At 44.1% G+C, this 21,315-nt stretch overlaps 1 protein-coding gene across 2 annotated transcripts in view; it reads right to left on the reverse strand.

The window, feature by feature from the left end:
• UHRF1BP1L (UHRF1 binding protein 1 like) overlaps positions 1–15,973 on the reverse strand; it is a 149,956-nt gene extending 133,983 nt beyond the window's left edge. For both annotated transcript variants that reach the window (XM_044281273.1, XM_044281274.1), the window contains exon 1: positions 15,748–15,973. In XM_044281273.1, coding sequence (XP_044137208.1) covers positions 15,748–15,791 — 44 coding nt within the window. In that variant the 5' untranslated portion in view covers positions 15,792–15,973. The remainder of the gene's footprint in view (positions 1–15,747) is intronic.
• Between the last annotated feature and the right edge of the window lie 5,342 nt (positions 15,974–21,315).

Genomic DNA, 21,315 nt, shown 5'->3' on the forward strand with positions numbered 1-21,315 from the left:
TCAGTGCGACACCGGCCCTGATAAACCAGGCCTCTGCACGAAGGAATGCTTCCGAACCTACCACTCATCATTGGATTTTTAATTCCATCCTTTATGCGCCCTGTAATATTTCCATATCTCTGATTTAGTCCACCTCACTTGCATACCCACTTTCCAACGACCACTACATAATCTTTTCTGTGAGACACCTGTTTGGTAAAAAGTACCCTTTCCATCACTTAAAATGTTCGTACGGGGGTGCTCTTTCCAAAATGGGGGTCACTTCCTGGGGTTTTTCATTTCTGGGGACCTCAGGAAAAAAAATTAAAATGTGACATAGCAGCTAAAATCCATGTCTGCCAATTCAGGTCAGCAAAATCCATATTTAGCTGTCTGTATCTAGAGCCCTGCCATGTGCCAATACATCATTTTTTGAGCACATATGGGGTGTTGGCGTATTCGGGGGGGAAATGGGGAACAAAATGTGGGGTGCATTTTGTCCTGTTACCCCTTGCGAAAGTGAAAAATGTGGGTGTAAAGCAACTTTTTCTGGAAAACATTGTCATTTTTTATTTTCACAGCCAAGCGTTTCCTAATTCTGTGAAATGCCCGATGGGTCTAAGTGCTCACTACACACCTTGAAATATTCCTTGAGGGGTGTGGTTTCCGGAATGGGGTCACTTTTTGGGGGTTTCCACTCTAGGGTTACCTCAGGGTGTGTTCAATTACAAGATGGCGTCTGAATTATTTTGGTGAAATCTGCCTTCCAGAAGCCATTTGGTGCTCTTTTCCTTCTGACCCCTGTGGTACGCCCATACAGCAGTATACAAGCACATATGGGGTATTGCTGTAATCGGGAGAAAATGGGCAATAAATTAGGGGGTACATTTTCTTCAGTTCCCCCTTTTTGAAAGTGAAAAATTTGGGCCTAAAGTTAATTTTTCGGGAAAAAAAATAAAACCCCAGATTCAGGGTAATAGATTTTGAGTTTTGTTTTGGCTGTTAACCCTTAATGTGTTAAAAAAATTGATTAAAAGGGTTAACAAAGTTTGTGAAATCAGTTTTGAATACCTTGAGGGGTGTAGATTCTAAAATGGGGTAATTTATGTGTGGTTTCTAATATGTAAGCCCCAGAAAGTAACTTCATAACTGAACTGGTCCGGATAAATTTTGGTTTTGGAAATATTGTTAAATATTTTAAGATTTGCTTCTAAACTTCTAAGCCTTCTAACGTCCCCAAAAAATAAAATGTCATTTTCAAAATGATCCAAACATGAAGTAGACATATGGGGAATGTAAAGTACTGTAATTACTATTATAAAAGTAGAGAAATTGAAATTTAGAAATTTGCAAATTTTTCAAAATTTTTGGTAAATTTTTTATTTTTTTTTATAAATAAAAATGTTTTTGTTCTTTTTTTACTCATTTTTACCACTGTCATAAAGTACCAAATGTGACGAGAAAACAATCTCAGAATGGCCTGTATAAGTAAAAGCGTTTTAAAGGTATTACCACATAAAGTGACATGTCAGATTTGCAAAAAATGGCCTGAGCAGGAAGGTGAAAACTGGCCCGGGGTTAATAAAGGACAGCGGCCATTTTTCACCATGATAAGTTTTAGTGTCATTATTTTAGGTTAACAATTTTTCAAGCTATTTGGTTTATAATTATTGCTCATATGGCACCATGTAACATTAACAGCACGATACAGTAAAAGACATGAGGCTGCTTATCTGTACTTCCCGTAGATCACTCCCAGCTATGTGGCAAATCTTACATAACTCCAAAGTTCATATTAACATTGTAAAATACAGATTTATTCCAGTGCAATGTGGGATATGACACCAAGTAACCTGAGCAAAGGTCCTCTGTTCATCACTGGGAGAAGCCTAACCACTATATATATATATATATATATATATATATATATATATATATATATATATATATATATATATATATATATATATATATATATATATATATATATATGTGTGGTTAGGCTTCTCCCAGTGAAGATGAAGATATAGCAGATATATATATATTTGCAGAAGGACCCGGCTTAGCACGTGTATATTTCATCTATCCCCCATAACAGATAACAGTGACCTCTACAGTAGCCCCCCCCCCCCCCACACACACTTTCTGCTGAGCTGTGTATCTAATATCCTATCGTGTGCGACACTGCCTGCTGAGCTGTGTATCCAATCCTATCATGTGTGATACTGTCTGCTGTGTATCTACTGTAGGTCTATGTGTGATACTTTCTGCTGAGCTGTGCTAGTCGTCGTGTAGCCCTAGCCTAAAGCTGACCTACAGCAGTGAAGAACAATGGCAGGGGTGTTATGGAAACCTGGAGTAAAACTATGTGTATGTGGGGACTAAGCATGCAAGCTCCTATTCACTAAACATGTGACCGTATGCACGGCAGTTGGGGGCCTGCATAGACTAATGCAGGTCATTTTTTGGAAACATCTCAGGAATATCTCCTAGAGAGCCGAGATACCTGATGTGCCAAATATGGTGAAGATCGGTTCAGTCGTTTGGTCGCGCATAAAGAACAGACAGACTTTTATATGAGATATATACACAGTATATTACAAAATTGAGTACACCCCTCACATTTTTGTAAATATTTCATTCTATTATTCTTTTCATGGGACAACACTGAAGATCTGACACTTTGATACAATGGAAAGTAGTCAGTGTACAGCTTGTATAACAGTGTATATTTGGTGTGCCCTCAAAATAACTCAACACACAGCTATTAATGTCTAAACCGCTGGCAACAAAAGTGAGTACACCCCTAAGTGAAAAGGCCCAAATTGTGCCCAATTAGACCTTTTCCCCTTACCGGTGTCATGTGACGTGTTAGTGTTACAAGGTCTCAGGTGTGAATAGGGAACAGGTATGTTAAAGAGGACCTGAACTTTCAGTGACCAGTATGAGAGAGTGTGAGAGGAATAACACCAAAATTAAAGAGGACCTTTCACCACTCCGGACATACCTGTTTTAATAGCTTCATGCATTTCCCATGTAATAACAATTCTGGAGCCTCTATTCTTATGGCTCTATGTTGTGCCATTCCTTTATTATTTCTTCTTGAAGTTATAAATAATTGCTAGCAGTCTGCATTAATGGTACAGAGGTGTGGTAACCAGTTTAGGGAGGGGGGGGGGGGGGTCCCTGCTTAGTTTGAAAATGGCAGCACTGATTGGATAGAGCGAGTCTGTGCAGGGACACTCCCCCAACTGGTTACCTCCCCTCTGTACCCTTACTGCAGACTGCTAGCAATTATTTATAACTTCTAGTAGAAATAATAAAGAAATGGCACAACATTGAGCCATAAGAATAAATGTTAAAGAATTGTTATAACATGGGGAATGCATGAAGCTATTAAAACAGGAATGTCAGGAGTGGTGAAAGGTTCTCTTTAATTTTGGTGTTATTGCTCTCACACACACTCTCTCATACTGGTCACAGAGTTCAACATGGCACCTCATGGCAAAGAACTCTATGAGGATCTGAAAAAAGGAATTGTTGCTAGGCTATAAAAGATTGTCAGCACCCTGAAAATGAACTTATGCATGGTCGCCGAGACCATACAGCGGTTCCACTCAGAACAAGTCTTGCCATGGTCGACGAAAAAAGTTGAGTGCACATGCTCAGTCTTTTTAAAAATAGACGTATGAGTGCTGCCAGCATTGCTACAGAGGTTAAAGAAGGGGGGGGGGGTGTTAGCTTGTCAGTGCTCAGACCATACGCCGCACACTGCATCAAATTGGTCTGCATGGCTGTCGTCCCAGAAGGAAGCCTCTTCTAAAGATGATGCACAAGAAAGTCCACAAACAGTTTGCTGCAGACAAGCAGATTAAGGACATGGGCTACTGGAATCATGTCCTGTGGTCTGATGAGACCAAGATAAACTTATTTGGTTCAGATAGTGTCAAGCGTCTGTGGCGGCAACCAGGTGAGGAGTACAAAGACAAGTGTGTCAACAGTCAAGCATGGTGGTTTGGGGCTATATGAGGGCTACTGGCTGTGGGGAGCTACAGTTAATTGAGGGAACCATAGATGCCAACATGTACTGTGACATACTGAAGCAGAGCATCATCCCCTCCCCTCAGAAACTGGGCTGCAGGGCAGTATTCCAACATGATAATGATCCCAAGACGACCACTGCCTTGCTAAAGAAACTGAGGATATAGGTGCTGGACTGGCCAAGCATATCTCCAGACCTAAATCCTATTGAGCATCTGTGGGGCATCCTCAAAATAAATGGAAGGTGGTGGAGCGCAGGGTCTCTAACATCCACCAGCTCCATGATGTCACCATGGAAGAGGATTCCAGTGGTAACCTGTGAAGTTCTAGTGAACTCCATGCCCAAGAAAGATAAGGCGGTGCTGGAAAATAATGATGGCCACACAAAGTATTGACACTTTGTGCACAATTTGGCCATTTTCACTTAAAGAGGACCTTTTATCAGAATTAAACTTCTAAAGTAACTATACAGGCGTGTAGAGCAGCGTCCAGGGACCCCCCTGCACTTACTGGTATACCTGGGCGCCGCTCCGTTCTCCAGTAATTGCCTCCGGTATCTTTACAGTTAGGCTCCACCCAGGGGAACCTGCCGTCAGCTCATTCTCCAATGCTGCAGCGCTGGCCAATCACAGCACTCAGCTCATAGCCTGAGAGAGAGCTGAGCGCTGTGATTGGCCAGCGCTGCAGCATGGGAGAAGGAGGCGCCGGCAGGTTCCCCTGGGTGGAGCCTAACTGTAAAGATACCGGAGGCCATTACCAGAGAACGGAGCGGCGCCCAGGTATACCAGTAAGTGCAGGGGGGTCCCTGGGCGCCGCTCTACACGCCTGTATAGTTACTTTAGAAGTTCTGATGAAAAGGTCCTCTTTAAGGGTGTACTCACTTTTGTTGTTAGCGGTTTAGACATTAATAGCAGTGTGTTGGGTTATGTTGAGGCCACGCCATATATACACCGTTATACAATCTGTACACTGACTACTTTACATTGTATCAAAGTGTCAGATCTTCAGGGTTGTCCCATGAAAAGATATAATATAATTTACAAAAATGTGAGGGGTGTACTCAGTTTTGTGAGATACTGTATGTATTTTATTACACCACACACATACAGATATATATACAGTACAGACCAAAAGTTTGGACACACCTTCTCATTCAAAGAGTTTTCTTTATTTTCATGACTATGAAAATTGTAGATTCACACTGAAGGCATCAAAACTATGAATTAACACACGTGAAATGATATACATATCAAAAAAGTGTGGAACAACTGAAAATATGTAATATTCTAGGTTCTTCAAAGTAGCCACCTTTTGCTTTGATTACTGATTTGCACACTCTTGGCATTCTCTTGATGAGCTTCAAGAGGTACTGAGGTAGTCACCTGAAATGGTCTTCCAACAGTCTTGAAGGAGTTCCCAGAGATGCTTAGCACTCTTGGCCCTTTTGCCTTCACTCTGCAGGTCCAGCTCACCCCAAACCATCTCGATTGGGTTCAGGTCCGGTGACTGTGGAGGCCAGGTCATCTGGCGCAGCACCCCCATCACTCTCCTTCATGGTCAAATAGCCCTTACACAGCCTGGAGGTGTGTTCGGGGTCATTGTCCAGTTGAAAAATAAATGATGGTCCAACTAAACGCAAACCAGATGGAATAGCATGCCGCTGCAAGATGCTGTGGTAGCCATGCTGGTTCAGTATGCCTTCAATTTTGAATAAATCCCCAACAGTGTCACCAGCAAAGCACCCCCATACCATCACACCTCCTCCTCCATGCCTCACGGTGGGAACCAGGCATGTAGAGTCCATCCGTTCACCTTTTCTGCGTCGCACAAAGACACGGTGGTTGGAACCAAAGATCTGAAGCACAGATTTCCACTGGTCTAATGTCCATTCCTTGTGTTCTTTAGCCCAAACAAGTCTCTTCTGCTTGTTGCCTGTCCTTAGCAGTGGTTTCCTAGCAGACATTCTACCATGAAGGCCTGATTCACACAGTCTCCTCTTAACAGTTGTTCTAGAGATGTGTCTGCTGCTAGAACTCTGTGTGGCATTGACCTGGTCTCTAATCTGAGCTGCTGTTAACCTGCGATTTCTGAGGCTGGTGACTCGGATGAACTTCTCCTCCGCAGCAGAGGTGACTCTTGGTCTTCCTTTCCTGGGGCGGTCCGCATGTGAGCCAGTTTCTTTGTAGTGCTTGATGGTTTTTGTGACTGCACTTGAGGACACTTTCAAAGTTTTCCCAATTTTTCAGACTGACTGACCTTCATTTCTTAAAGTAATGATGGCCACTCGTTTTTCTTTACTTAGCTGCTTTCTTCTTGCCATAATACAAATTCTCCACAACGCAACTGATGGTCCCAACCCCATTTATAAGGCAAGAAATCCCACTTATTAAACCAGACAGGGCACACCTGTGAAGTGAAAACCATTTCAGGTGACTACCTCTTGAAGCTCATCAAGAGAATGCCAAGAGTGTGCAAAGCAGTAATCAAAGCAAAAGGTGGCTACTTTGAAGAACCTAGAATATGACATATTTTCAGTTGTTTCACACTTTTTTGTTATGTATATAATTCCACATGTGTTAATTCATAGTTTTGATGCCTTCAGTGTGAATCTACAATTTTAATAGTCATGAAGATAAAGAAAACTCTTTGAATGAGAAGGTGTGTCCAAACTTTTGGTCTGTACTATATATATATTTTTATATATACACATACATACATACACACACACACACAAAAAAAAAAAATGATGCAACCAGAGAGAGCGTTGACTGCCAGACATGCTTCTATGATGTACTTGGAGACATTTTGCCCAGTTGACAGACTGTAAGAGAGGGAGCATCATTGGACTGAGAAAAGCAGAAGGGTCGTTTAACAAACTGCCCGCCATCTAGGCTGTTCTGACCTGGCTGTTAGGAGGTGCTGGAAGCAGCGGTTATGTGAGGGCACAGACCTATGGTGGACAGGCTCCAGACACATCACTAGTAGATAGGGCCACTTGATCTGCCAACAAGCATGAGCATCTCTCACTGTTCCACTGCCCACCATCTAGACACAGGTGGCACCTTCATAATTACAAATCTTTCTGACTCCTGGCACCTCCTATCCACTTCTCAGTCACTCATCCGGCTTCCAAGTTTGACTGGGAGAAACCCAGTCCAACCAGGCTGCCTCTGATGGGGCCGATCACCAGCCGCCGGTGTACTACTGCTGACGTACCATGCATGCTCGCCTCACATTCCTCCTCACTATGACACGGACTAGAGTTATTCTTCCATTACCAAAAAGTCGTGCAACCTCAGCATGAGAAACATTTAAATATGGGGCCTTTTGGATTATTAAAAAAAAATATATATATATATATATATATATATATATATATATATATATATATATATATATATATATATATATTCCCATATTTAATAGGGGACAGCTGTCAGTAAATGGGTTTTCTGGGAGCTTGAAAAGGACCTATAATATTTCCTATTATGTCTATTTTAGGCCTTATTCACACAGTGAGGGTCCATTCACACGTCCGAAAAATGGGTCCGTATCCGTTCCGCTATTTTGTGGAAGAGGTGTGCGAACCCATTCACTTTCAATAGGGCCGGAATGTGCTGATCCGCAAAAAAAATAAAAATAGAACATGTCCTATTCTTGCCCCCAACTGCGGGCAAGAAAAGGCATTTACTATGAGTGCCGGCGATGTGCGGTCCGCAAAATGCAGAATGCACATTGCCGCTGTCCGTGTTTTGCGGATCCGCAAAACACATATGGACGTGTAAATGGACCCTAAATGTTCAGTCAGCGATTTCCATCAGTGATTTTGAGCCAAGACCAGGTGCGGCTCTAAACACAGGACAGATGCAGATCTTTCCCTTATACCTTATCCCTGTGGAGGCTCCAAACCTGGTTTTGGCTCACAATCACTGACGGAAATCACTGTGTGTGAATGAGGTCTTAGTACTTACTTTCATTCCCCCTGTATTAATTCTGGAGCATATTTTCATATAACTATGTTGTCTCATTCCTCCATTATCCCTACTAGTTTATGAATGAATTACCAGCAGTCTTCAATAAAAGTCCAGCTGAATTTTACCAGTTGGGGGGTGTCCTAGCAGAGCCTGACTATTGCAGCACCCATTGGAAAGTTCAGAAATCGCAAGGACACACTAACTGGTTCCAGCAGGACCTTTATTGCACTCATGCATAGTGATGTGCATGTCCACTGATCTAAATGAGCAAGGTCGAAGGTGCTAAATTCAATTCATGCAAGTCCCACCGGCCAGATCTAATGTTAGAAGCTACGACAGTTACAGAGAGAAAGCTACACCACCTGTACGGTAATAGGGAGAATCTAGCAGAGCAATGAACAGGGCTGGTTCTAGCTTTGTTAGGGCTCATGCACATGACCGTTGTTTCGCGGTCCGTTTTTCACGGATCCGTTGTTCCGTATCTTGAGGGGTTTTTTTTCCCTCTGGTTTAGCGGAAATTTAACACTAGCGGCAGGATGGATCCGACAGGCTGTTCACCCTGTCGGATCCGTCCTGCCGCTATTTCGCCGTGCCACCGGACTGCCGCTCCGTCCCCATTGACTATAATGGGGACGGGGCGGAGCTCCAGCGCAGCACAGCAGTGCACGGCGAGAGGCCGTCGGACTAAAAAGTCTGACATGTAGTACTTTTAGTCCAGCGGCCTCTCGCCGTGCTGCGCCGGAGCTCTGCCCCCGTTCCCATTATAGACAAAGGGGACGGAGCGGCAGTCCTGCGAAATAGCGGCAGGACAGATCCGACAGGGTGAAAAGCCTAACGGATCTGTCCTGCTGCTAGTGTGAAAGTAGCCCAAGTCCTTTTCTGTTCCGTTATTCCACAAAACATATCCGTGTGGTTTCCGTTTGTGATCTGTTTTTTGCGGATCGGAAACGGAAACAGTAACTTATGAAATCACCAAACACATGAGCAATATGGGCTGGGCATAGCATTTCTACAGTATGGATCCACAAAATACAGATGACATACGGATTTTTTGTGGACCCATTGACTGGAATGGGGCCTCGGACCGTGATTTGCGGACAATAGGACATGCACTACTTTTTTGCAGAACGGAAATACGAAAATAGAATGCACACGGAGTACTTTCTATTGTTTTTGCGAACCCATTGAAGTGAATGGTTCCGTATACGGTCCGCAAAAAAACTAGAAACGGAAGCGGAAAGAAAATACGTTTGTGTTCATGGGCCCTTAGAAAGAGATTGTCATGTCCTATACGAGGTCTTATTTTCATTTTCTACATTAATCATGGGATAACCCCATTAAGGTAAAACATATATAAAATAAAATCACAAAACTATATATACACTTTCAAAAGAACAATAAGTAGCACAAAAGCCAGGCACTGCTGCGCGGCGTATGTACAGTACTTGTGTATATCTCACATTCCTGCTGTGGGAGCACTGAGGCGTTTCAGATGACATTTACAGGAAATACAAGAGAAAGGCGACTCTATAGCCGTGACGTACTTGTCCTACTTGTCCCTTTCTTTAGATTTAAAGGGGTTGTCTCTCACTTCATCAAGTGGCATCTATCATGTAGAGAAAGTTAATACAAGCCACTTACTAATGTATTGTTATTATCTATATTGCTTCCTCTGCTGGCAACACACGGGCACTAGCCGTGTGCATTCCGCATCACGGACCCATTCACTTGAATGGGTCCGCAATTACAGAGATGCGGAACGGAGGCGCGGATCGGAACCCCATGGAAGCATTACGGAGTGCTTCTGTGGTGTCTTTTGCGGTGCGGAGGCACGGCCAGAAAGCAGGGCATGCACTACTTTTTTGCGGTGCAGACCGTTGGATGCGGATCGCGGACCCTATTCAAGTCAATGGGTCCACAATCCACATGCGGCTGCCCCACGGTTTGTGCCCGTGCATTGCGGACCACAATTTGTGGTCCGCAGCACGGGCACGGAGCCCAAACGTTTGTGTGCATGTAGCTTGTTCCGCAAAAAGATAGGACATGTTCTATCTTTTTGCGGAACGGAAGTACGGGACGCAACCCCATGGAAGCACTCCGTAGTGCTTCCGAGGGGTCCCGTTCTGTGCGGCCATTCCGTAATTCCGGATTTGCGGACCTATTGAAGTGAATGGGTCCGCGTCCGCTATACGGCCACGGATCACACACGTTCGTGTGAACTAGGCCTATAAAAAAGATAAGGGCACAGCAGCATAGGCCAGAGGGCATAGTCAAGAATACTCCGGGCAGGAAATAGTGACATCTATCATGGGGAACGTCCAATAGTCTGGAATATCTGATAATTAGTGGTTTCGATGCAAGTGTGTATACCAGTCATTACTGTGCTCTGTACACATATTATAGACCCAAGGCTGGACGTTCTCTATTCTTTCCTGCAGGAACCACATTAGAATTGCCTTGTATACACAGCAGAATGACCTGTATACAAGGTAAGGGCTCATGCACACAAACGTATTTTCTTTCGTGTCCGTTTAGTTTTGTTTTTTGCAGACCGTATGCAGTACCATTCATTTCAATGGGTCAGAAAAAAATAAAAGGAAGTTACTTCGTGTGCATTCCGTTTCCGTATGTCCGTTCCGCAAACGGATAGAACATGTCCTATAATTGTCCGCATTACAGAGAAAGATAGGACTGTTCTATTAGGGGCCAGCTGTTTCGTTCTGCAAAATACGGAATGCACATGGATGTCATCCGTATTTTTTTGCAGATCTGTCTTTGCGGACCGCAAAATACATACGGTCATGTGCATGAGCCCTAACGCTAGGTTCAGACCTGAGCGTACTTGAACGTACGCTCTGTAGGCGCGATTGTACGGGCGTTTGCAATTGCGCATACAGAGACAAGCGAACGCCCATTGTCGCGCGTTCCCGCTGAAGTCTATGTACGGGAACGCGCGACAAGGCGCCCCAAAGAAGCTCCTGTACTTCTTGGGGTGTCGGGCGTTTTACAGCGTGATCGTACGCGCTGTAAAACGCTTAGGTGAGAACCATAGGGAATCATTGGTTCTTGCCTGTTGAGCGTTTTACAGCGCATAGGAACGCGCTGTAAAACGCTCAGGTCTGAACCCAGCCTAAATCAAATATAATAAGGCCACTGTGAAATCTGCACTCACCTGCATATATCACCGATACACAGAGAAATCTGAAACGGATACGGTATGTTTGTTTTATTTTAACTTCCACGCCATCTCCTGTTATCGATGGTAGTGGAATCCAATATAGCAGGGATGCCCAACCTGTGGCCCTCCAGCTGTTGCAAAACTACAACTCCCAGCATGCCTGGACAGCCTACAGCTATTAGGGTATGCTGGGAGATGTAGTTTTGCAACAGCCGGAGGGCCGCAGGTTGAGGATTCCTGCAATAGAATATCGGCGGTAACATTAAGGGGGTTCTCCAGCACTTTAACACTGATGGCTTATATTAGGATAGGCTTTCAATGTGTGATCATTGGGATTTCCATGAAATGGGGCATTGCAAGGCAGAGCCGATCATATGGCTGAACAGCGGGGGTTCAGCCCCCACCATATACCGTAAGCATTGAGAAGTGGGGGTCCAACCCTAACCATTTAAGCACTGAACTAAGCCATCAGTGTTAAAATCTAGACATGGCAGTATTATCACTATGATGCTTGGCACTACTGCAAGAAAACTCAAGTACAAGTGTTGCCCAAGTCAACCAATCAGAGGCTCACTTACATTTTATAACCTCCATCTGCAAAGTGAAAGCTGAAATCTGATAGGTTTCATTGAAAGGTGTTTGTCATGGCTTTTGTGACATCAAGAGGTATGAATTAGGCCCCAATGCAATCTGCAATATGGCCCCCACCTACAACGTGCCATTTATCGTACCCGTTCTCATGTGGTAGAGAGACCTTTGTCCCCCTTCAGTCAGGGCCTCGTCAGCCCCTGTAGCTACGCCTTTGGCCAAGGTGTTATTTCTGTCTCCTCACAAGTTCTGTATGGTGACATTCCAATACTCTGACAGAAAACCGGGTTGTCCCAGTTCTGCCCGAGCTGCTCGCTTACGAGCATTACTTAGAGTCTTGAGGTATCCTAATGAAAAACAATTATAATCTTTCCATACCAATGGAAATACATCACTCTAATGATACGGCTGACATCACCCCTCAATTGCAGCAGGCCAAAGCTTCCAGATAATAGAGAAGACACTGCTGGCAATTTACTGTGTCATTTACGGGAAATGATGGTGACAGGTGTCATTCCTATGTTTTTACTCAAACAGGAATTCCCAATGAAATGAAATAATCAGGGAAGATAACTGTATTATTCATGGACCATTTAATAATTCATGCTTGCAGCGTGCCGGAAAGTAAATCACTTTGTGTACTTAATGTCGCGGGAAATAAGTCATGACAGCATCCCACCATATCAAGAGCTGTGATTCCGAAGTAAAAATGGCGAGCAGGTGGTCCAATATATACTTGGGGGGACACTGACCGCAGTCTAGACACAAAGGGGGAGAGTTATCAAAACTGGTGTAAAGGAAAACTGGCTTAGTGGCCCATAGCAACCAATCAGAAAACACCTTTCATTTTTCAGAGCTCTATGGAAAATGAAAGGTGAAATCCGATTGGTTGCTATGGGCCACTAAGCCAGTTTTCCTGAGGCCCTAAGGCCTCATGCACACGACTGCATGTATTTTGCGGTCCGCAAAAAACGGGCCGGCAAAAATTGCAGATGACATCCTTGTGCATTCCGTATTTTGCAGAACGGAACAGCTGGCCCCTGATAGCACAGTACTATCCTTGTCCGTAATGCAGACAATAATAGGACATGGTCTATTTTTTTGCGGAACGGAAATACGAACATACAGAAACTGAATGCACACTGAGTAACTTCCGTTTTTTTTTTGCAAACCCATTGAAATGAACGGTTCCGTAAACGGTCTGAAAAAAAAACAAAAAAAAAAAAAAAACGGAACGGGCACGGAAAGAAAATACGTTCGTGTGCATGAGGCCTAAGTTTGTTCAGCAACAGACTGACACTGAAGCCAATTTCATTGGACACCTGCTACCTCGGCACCAGTGGATGGTAAGATACCATGCATATGGCCATACTATTGCTCCATTTTGTACGTCCGTAATAGAGCTTGACCTATTACGTAAAAGACCATGAGAATCAACGGTACTTCTGTAGGTTTTTTATTGTATACAGCGACATATGAAGAAACCCAAGAGAAAAAAAAAAAATATCATAGCATCCTCCATCAGATAGCGTTCTGTACACACGGTATAACCCCTGACACATGGCAATTGTACGGTTCCATACAAGGTCCATAGGCTATGAGGCATCAATGCTTACCATTCATAACTAGTGCCCCTTCTCCTTCTACAGTACTTAGGGGTCACTTAGTTGCCAATAGCAACCATTCAGATTCCTCTTTTCATTTTCTAAAGGAGTTGTCCAAAATAAAAGGTGGAATCTGACTGGTTGCAGTGTGTAACTAAGCCTGTTCTGCTTTACACCAGTTTGATAAGTGACCCTCATAGAATTTATCCTTGGAACCCTCCCACCCCAAAGTTGTTTGGGCACAAGGTAGACTAGGACAATAATGACAGATCTCCATATTCAGGCTCCCATGATACGTTTAATCCTGACCTCAATCAAAAATTTTGGTAGATATCAACAATGCTTGGAATGGAGAAATGGACCAACAGAAGTGATGTAAAGACACAGTCCTGGATAGTGTTAGAGTTTTGTTCTTTTTTGGCCAGGAACCGATAGGAACTCTCAAATTGCTGAAGAATATCCTTTGGTGGTTCTGCCATCACCAATACACTTCCAATGTTGAGAGTGTAGAGAAGTGTGTTGCCTAAAATACCTGTACCTCCAAGTAGCTGGTCCATATCTACCTTTGAGAATGGAAAACGGTGGAGCTCTGTGCCATTCCAGTGCCTTTTGGGGACTATTTCTGGATGGCGGACAAAAGCAAATGTCTAATCTAAAGACATTGAGTCGTTGAGGGGCTTGGCAGGAGTTTTGTCCATTGAAATTAAAACAATTTATTCCAACATGGCACCCAATGAAGATATGAATCACAGAGATATACAAGTGTTGCTACATCAATCCAACCTTTAGCAAGCAGAATTTCCCCTAGACCTTGCCAGGAATGAGGCATCTGTGGTGCCACATAACGAGCTGCGAGTTGGATGTTGACCCTGCTTACAGCTAGATTATCCACTACCATATAAAGACAAAACAACCCAGGCCCTGTCTCCTACTCAATACTGCTGCTCTAGTGGTAAACCTCATTAACTACACGGTGAAGCCATAACTGCGGTGCTCCCATTTAGATGCAGAATTGGATTCATTCAATTATCCTGATAGAAATCCCATAGGACAAACAAATGTTTAGATCAACCTCTGATAGGAAAACCCACCCTAGATACCAGACATCTAGTGGGGTGGGGTGGACAATTCTTATCTTTGTATTACTTCTGGCCATTCAATTGGAATATAAAACACACTCACTATCCCCCAAAAAATGTCTTTATGGGATTCACTTACAAATCTTTCCAAAAATAATCAGCTGTGCTACTCCTTGGCAGAAAAAATAAATAAAAGATCATATGGAGGAAATCCAGGCCACCACAAAGCAAGAAGATGCTTCTCAATGACATCATGCGCCTGACTTGTTAAAGCCCACAGGGTTACATGATCAAACCCCAGTAGGAAAGTTCCAAAACTGACCGGGATGTTTACCGTTATACTGACAAAATAAAGATCACGCGAACCTCAGATTCCTAGACAGTGAGCAATGAACCAACTAATGAACCTCACGGCATGCCAACGCTAGGACATAGTCATTGGCACTAGGAAGGAAGAACATTTTGGGCAGTGATAACGACACTATGCCAAAAAAGAATAAAAAATAAATAAAAAGGACAAACCCCTTCAGGGACACGTCACGAGATGGAGTTGGCAATGTAAATAATGTTCCCATGTGAAGACTACAATGGTCAGGATGCCCCAAAGGGGTGGCAGTGCCAGGTAATGATCTCTAACGCTAGCCTAAAATCAATAGCTTTTCCATTCGATATTTCAAGCTCCAGGGGTATAACCTATGACGTGGCCCCTTTTCCACGGACACTGTGTGGGTGGTAGCTCCCTTCCCCTTAACTGTGACATATCTCAATGACATCTGCCAACATTTATTTCAAGTGGAATTCCCCTTTAAACAAAAATCACAAGGGACTAGCGTTAGGTTGCCTGTCATTTCTCCGCCTTCATCTAATAACGTGCTTGGCGTACAGTAGTAAATTCCCCAAAAAGGTGGAGGAAGGAAACGATTGATCTTTGGGATCCACCGCAACAACCACCGCTAGGAAGGTGGCAGGAGACCTTTAAAGGGTCCTGGACTGAGCAATCAGTACCAGTCAATGTCACCACCAGCATGATGACATCATGTTTACCCAGACCTTGTCAAAGTACAGCAGGGCCAAACCAATATTGTCCAACCTGCTGATTAACCCGTTAAGGGGCCTGGTTGCACAACAACCCCCCCACCCACCCACATCTTCTCCAGAGGGACAACACTCCCTATAATGATGTGTTGCCCAAACATATTATTTATAGCATCCCTATTCATATGCTCTGGGCACCAAACAAGGAAGCCTGCTCTAAGCACACAAGGTACAGCACTGCTGCAGTGTTCGTTACAATGTGTACTGACCTGGATAAATGCTTCAAGATCTGCTTCTTGATAATCCCAGCCATGGTTGCAGGAGATCCTATGGAGCAAGGGGGGGTAGTGCAGTCCTATGGGGGCTCCTCATCTATACACTGGGGGTCCCTCCATGGTCACACAGAAGAGCTAGGCGACACAGGGTCCAGGAGTGAAGAGCACACACAGCACCATCACACAGCGTCCATGTTAGCCGCAGCATTACCTAGAGACAGGCAGCAGGGGGTGGTGCTGAGTGAGTCATGCTGGGGCGTGGCCGAGGGCCGCACAATGGGAGGGGGAGGGATAACCCTTTCATGTCCTCGCCTGGCTGCTGCTTCTGGAGGAGGGGGAGAGCGGATTTGTATTTGGGGGCACCAGGAAGAGGCCAGAGTTTTGGGCTTATGAACAATAATGGTTGCTGGATAGATGAATGAGATGTGACACAATCAGGGTGATAGCTATTCCCACCGTTACAATCGGAGAGTTCTGGAAGCTGAGATATGGGGAGATGTTTGATGAGGAGGTGGGCTTCACACTCTTTTTGTGACATGGTGGACTGGTCACCTGTGATTTTAGGGCCCATGCACCCGAACATATATTTTGCCCCGCGTCCGTTTTTTTTTTTTTTTTTGCATCCCACTTACTTCAGTGGGGCTGCAAAAAAACGGAGCTGACTCTGTGTGCACTCCGTTTCCGTATGTCCTATTATTGTCCGCATTACAATCAAGGATAGGACTGTCATTATTGGCTAGCTGCTCTGTTCCGCAAAATACGGAATGCACCATGTGACGGCTGGTATCAGTGTTTTCTGGATCCGCAATTTGCGGACCACAAAACATCCAACGGTCGCGTGCCCTAATGCACAGCTCTACGGAGTCAAAAGCAATCAGTGACTACTGTGTGCGCTTCATATCACAAGGCTCAGTGCACACTAGCATCATGCTGCTGGAGAGGAGCCGTTTCCAACACTACATTGACTTTAATGGAGTCTATCAGAGTAAGGCCTCTTGCACACGACCGTTGCCTGTTTTGCCGTCTGCAAATTGCAGATCCGTAAAACACGGTTACCAGCCATGTGAATTCCACATTTTGAGGAACGGAACGGTTGGCCCCTAATAGAACAGTACTATCCTTGTCCGTAATGCAGACAATAATAGGACATGTCTATATTTTTCTACAGAACGGACATACAGACGGGGAATGCACGCAAAGTAAATTCCATATTTTATGCGCACCCATTGAGGTGAATAGATCACCATACAGGGCGGATGCCTGCGATGCTAGGGAAGCTCGTCCCCGCCGCGGCCTGCTATTGGTAGCCCCCCTTTGCGGGATGGTTTGATCCTCGTGATGGGGAGATGTAGCGGCAGCCATGTGGGGAGCAGGAGCGACGCGGGTGTCGGGAAGCGGGGTAAGTATAAGGCTACTTTCACACTCACGTTTCATGGATATGCAAAAACGGATCCGTTACAATAATACAACCACATGCATCCGTCATAAACTGATCCGTTTGTATTATCTGTAACATAGCCAAGATGGATCCGTCACGAACTCCATTAAAAGTCAATGGGGGACGGATCCGTTTTCTATTGTGCCAGATTGTGTCAGTGAAAACGGATCCGTCCCCATTGACTTACATTATGTGTCAGGACGGATCCGTTTGGCTCAGTTTCGTCAAGTGGACAGCAAAACGCTGCAGGCAGAGCGGAATGGAGACTGATCGGAAAGCATTAGGGCAAAACTGATCCGTTTTGGACCGCTTGTGGGAGCCCTGAACAGATCTCACAAACCGCCCCCCTACTTTAGTGAGTTTGTGACTTTTGAAAAAGTCCCAGTATTAAATCTGAAGTGAAACTCCTTAATATGGCTATCCATGCCCACTTTCCCACCCCAATTTCGAAAGTGAAGTGAGTGGTGTGAAAATGGAAAGTCACAACATTTTTAAAGTAACCCCAAAAAGTTGCAAAGCCATATTCTGTAACTTTATGAAGCCAGAATTCTGGAGTGCAGGTCTTGATAGATTGCCCCCATAGAACTGCATGGAGTCTCAGCACACCTCCACAGGATATGCCATAAATGTCTGATAGATGCATACTCCACCTCGCAGACCCGCACCTATCTCCAGAATGGGAGTCCTCTGACCAACGTCTGCCTAGTTAGATGGCTGCTGGCCACAAAATCCAGGCATACAATGAATGAAGAGGTGACCGCTTGCTGTATATGTGTGGCAGATGCACAACCACCTCCCCATTTATTCTCCTCCTAGATGCTGTGGCCAACAGCTGTCACACCTGGCAGGCCAGGGGTTGGTGACTCCATGTCTTGAAAAAAGTGAAGGTGGCAGAGTTATCCCAGACATGTCAAAGGTGGGAATACCCTTTGAAAAATACACCTTGGAAAGTGACTTTCATGCGGATTGGCTCACATCTTTTGTGGTTTTCACAGAATCGCATTCCCCACCCTTGGAGTTGGAAGTTTGCAGGGATGGACAGCTAAGCAGTAAAGTAGGGTTGCTGCCAAAGTTCTTACCATGGTGCATCCTCAGGTCTCTAGTACTCCTCTGAAGTTATTTTGTTGTCAAGGCCTACAAGTTCATAAGAGTGTAGAATACCTATAATGGTCTCTATTGATTCCATTGACTTCTGATGAGTGATGCTGATAAAGGGTCCTATTAGACCACACAAGTCAGTTTCAGTAAGAGACATGATGGAACCAATTCACTAAGACTGGCGTTTCATATTCTGGTCTTAGTACAAAATTCTTTGGTGTAAGATGTAACATTTATTAAGAGGTGCACACCCAAGTCACATCTTGGGAGGTCCATGCGCCAGAAACAAGATCTACACCTGCTTGGAGCTGGTGTAGAGTTCTTGCGCTCACAATGATAAATATATTGAGCCTTGTAGGCACCGGACACTTTTCTAATACGAAGCAAGTGTGCTGTGAATACGTTTTACACAAAATGTGCTAAATGGCCCCTCAATGTCTACATTGTGTTTATGGTAGTCTATGAATGCCATTGTAGAAAGCATGATCTAAATATGGAGTACCTGATGCTTTCCAATAGAATATTGGAGACATTATCCCTTGGACACTACTTATGACATACAATGGATTACGCCATAATGTTAGAGGCACAAGTCTCCCATCCACTTCTTCTCTGTACATGAGCTTTGAACACGGTATGGTTTCTCTGGAAGCCATCCCTTCATCTACATTTAAAATTCATACTGTATGATGTGAGGAACCGCATGACTGAAACTCATAGGTAAAGAGTAGATCCACAGGGAATAACACTTTAATATTAATGATCGGCAGAAGGATAAGACTTACCATTTCCATGAGTATTAGGGCTAAATGTGACAACTGCTCGGCCAATTTAGATGCTTATAGTGATTGTCATATTCCCACCACCCAGAGCAGTGTTTTCTGTCAGTGCAAGGCCTAAGGCCTCATGCACATGACCGTTGTTGTGTTCCGTTCCGCAAAAATTGGGTCCTGTTGTTCCGTGATCCGTTTTTGTTTCCGTGTGTCTTCCTTTATTTTTGGAGGACCACCAGACATAAAGGAAAGTAAAAAAAAGTCTAAGTCAGGTTTGCCATGCAAATGATAGGAAAAAAACAGACGCGCGGACGCGGATAACAATCTTGTGTGCCTCCGCGTTTTTTTTTTGCGGTCCCATTGACTTGAATGGGGCAGCAAACCGTGTTCCGCGAAAATAATAGGACAGGTTATATTTTTTTGACGGACTGGAACCACGGATCACGGACGCGGATGACAAACGGTGCATTAGTCAAGTTTTCAACAGACCCATTGAAAGTCAATGGATCCGCAGAAAATCACGAAAAACGGAACAACGGACACGGAATAAACCAACGGTCGTGTGCATGAGGCCTTATGCACATGACAGTGTTTTTACACTGTTAGTGATTTGGCTTCAGTGGTCCGTATCCGATTTTTGCTTCACTTGTGTTTCCTTTTGTCTTCCTTTTTTTTGGGCTGACGGGGAAAAAAAGGAAGGTTAATGAAAAGTGTAATTTTATTGCACCAAGGTCTTGTAGAAAAAAACGGACGCGGACACGGATGACATACCAGTTGTGCATCCGTTTTTTTTTTACGGACACATTGACTTGAATGGGTCCGTCCTCCATTTTCCACTGACAAGAATAGGACAGGTTATATTTTTTTGACGGACTGGAATCACGGACGCGGAGAAAAAACGGAGGACTATCAGTTTTTTTTCACAGCTCCATAGAAGTGAATAGGACCTCCGCTAAACTGTGAAAAATGATGGAACGGACACGGATGCACACAACGGTCGTGTGCATGAGGCCTAAACCTGGTGAATGATTCTGTCATGCATATAACATAGTTTAAGTGTAGGGGGCCAGAGGGTAGGTCATGGCATGTGCTGAAACTATGGCGTTGCAAGAAATCACAAGTCCGGGACTGGAGCATAGAAGAAAAGACGCCAACCAGGAAATGTGCTTTGTGGACTGTTGTTCTTACATGGCTTTAGGCATGAGGTGTACAAGCCTCACAGACCTGGAAGTGTTTGTGCTTTAACAAACATTACACAGAATGGAATGGTAACTATTCACTCAAGTGTCCCGGGCTCAAGCTACAGAGGACTCGACTTGGGCTGGCTGCTCCTGGTCCGTCACTCCAAACCCTCCACACTGCAGATCAACTGGCATGCTACATGTTTCCCTTCACCAACTGATGCTTCTTCAGGTCTCTCTATAAAGGCTACTTTCACACTTGCAGCAGTGTGATCCGGCGGGCAGTTCCGTCGTCGGAACTGCCCGCCGATCTGCATGTGACTGAAAGCATTTGTGAGACGCATCCGGATGCAGATCCGTCTCACAAATGCATTGCAAGAACGGATCCGTCACTCTCCGCTTGTCATGCAGATAGATGGATCCGATTTGTATTTTTTTTTACCGATCTGCGCGTAACCGGCATGGAGGTGGTGTTAGTCACCATATCCATATAATAGATGTTATTTCATAATCCTCTCTGCTTATAAATGACGCATATGTTCGTTCATGCTGACTAGAACTTTCAGATATGAGTAAGTGAATCTGTATGACATGACTCATGAGATGCTACCGTTTTTATGCCCAGTTGGTTGCAGTTCCATTGGATGTTTAAAGGGGAAGTATGGGCAGTCATACAGCGTGTTGTGGGGCATAACGTATGTGCATAACTTCTGCATAAAAGCTCAGAGACTACAGGTGCTAATGCTGCAGATTCCTCTGCCCTATATGAGAAGACCACTACTATAAATAAAATATTTTTTTTATTGTTTGAATTTTTATTTTTTTCTTCATCTTTTTCAATACAAACAAATAGGGCATGCCACCCAATGGATGCAATAGCAGGCTAATAGAGGTATTGAATTGTATAGCAAATACAAAATGGGTGTGCAAACCCAATAATACAGTATATAGAGAACAGAGAGATCTAAAAAATCTTTAAGAAAATCACAGTGTGAAAAAAACAAAAAAACAAAAACATCCTTAGAACATCACTTGCAATAGCAAAGGATTAACAAGTGATAAACATATCATA

This window comes from Bufo gargarizans, chromosome 2 (assembly GCF_014858855.1).
Source record: "Bufo gargarizans isolate SCDJY-AF-19 chromosome 2, ASM1485885v1, whole genome shotgun sequence".
Taxonomy (NCBI): domain Eukaryota; kingdom Metazoa; phylum Chordata; class Amphibia; order Anura; family Bufonidae; genus Bufo; species Bufo gargarizans.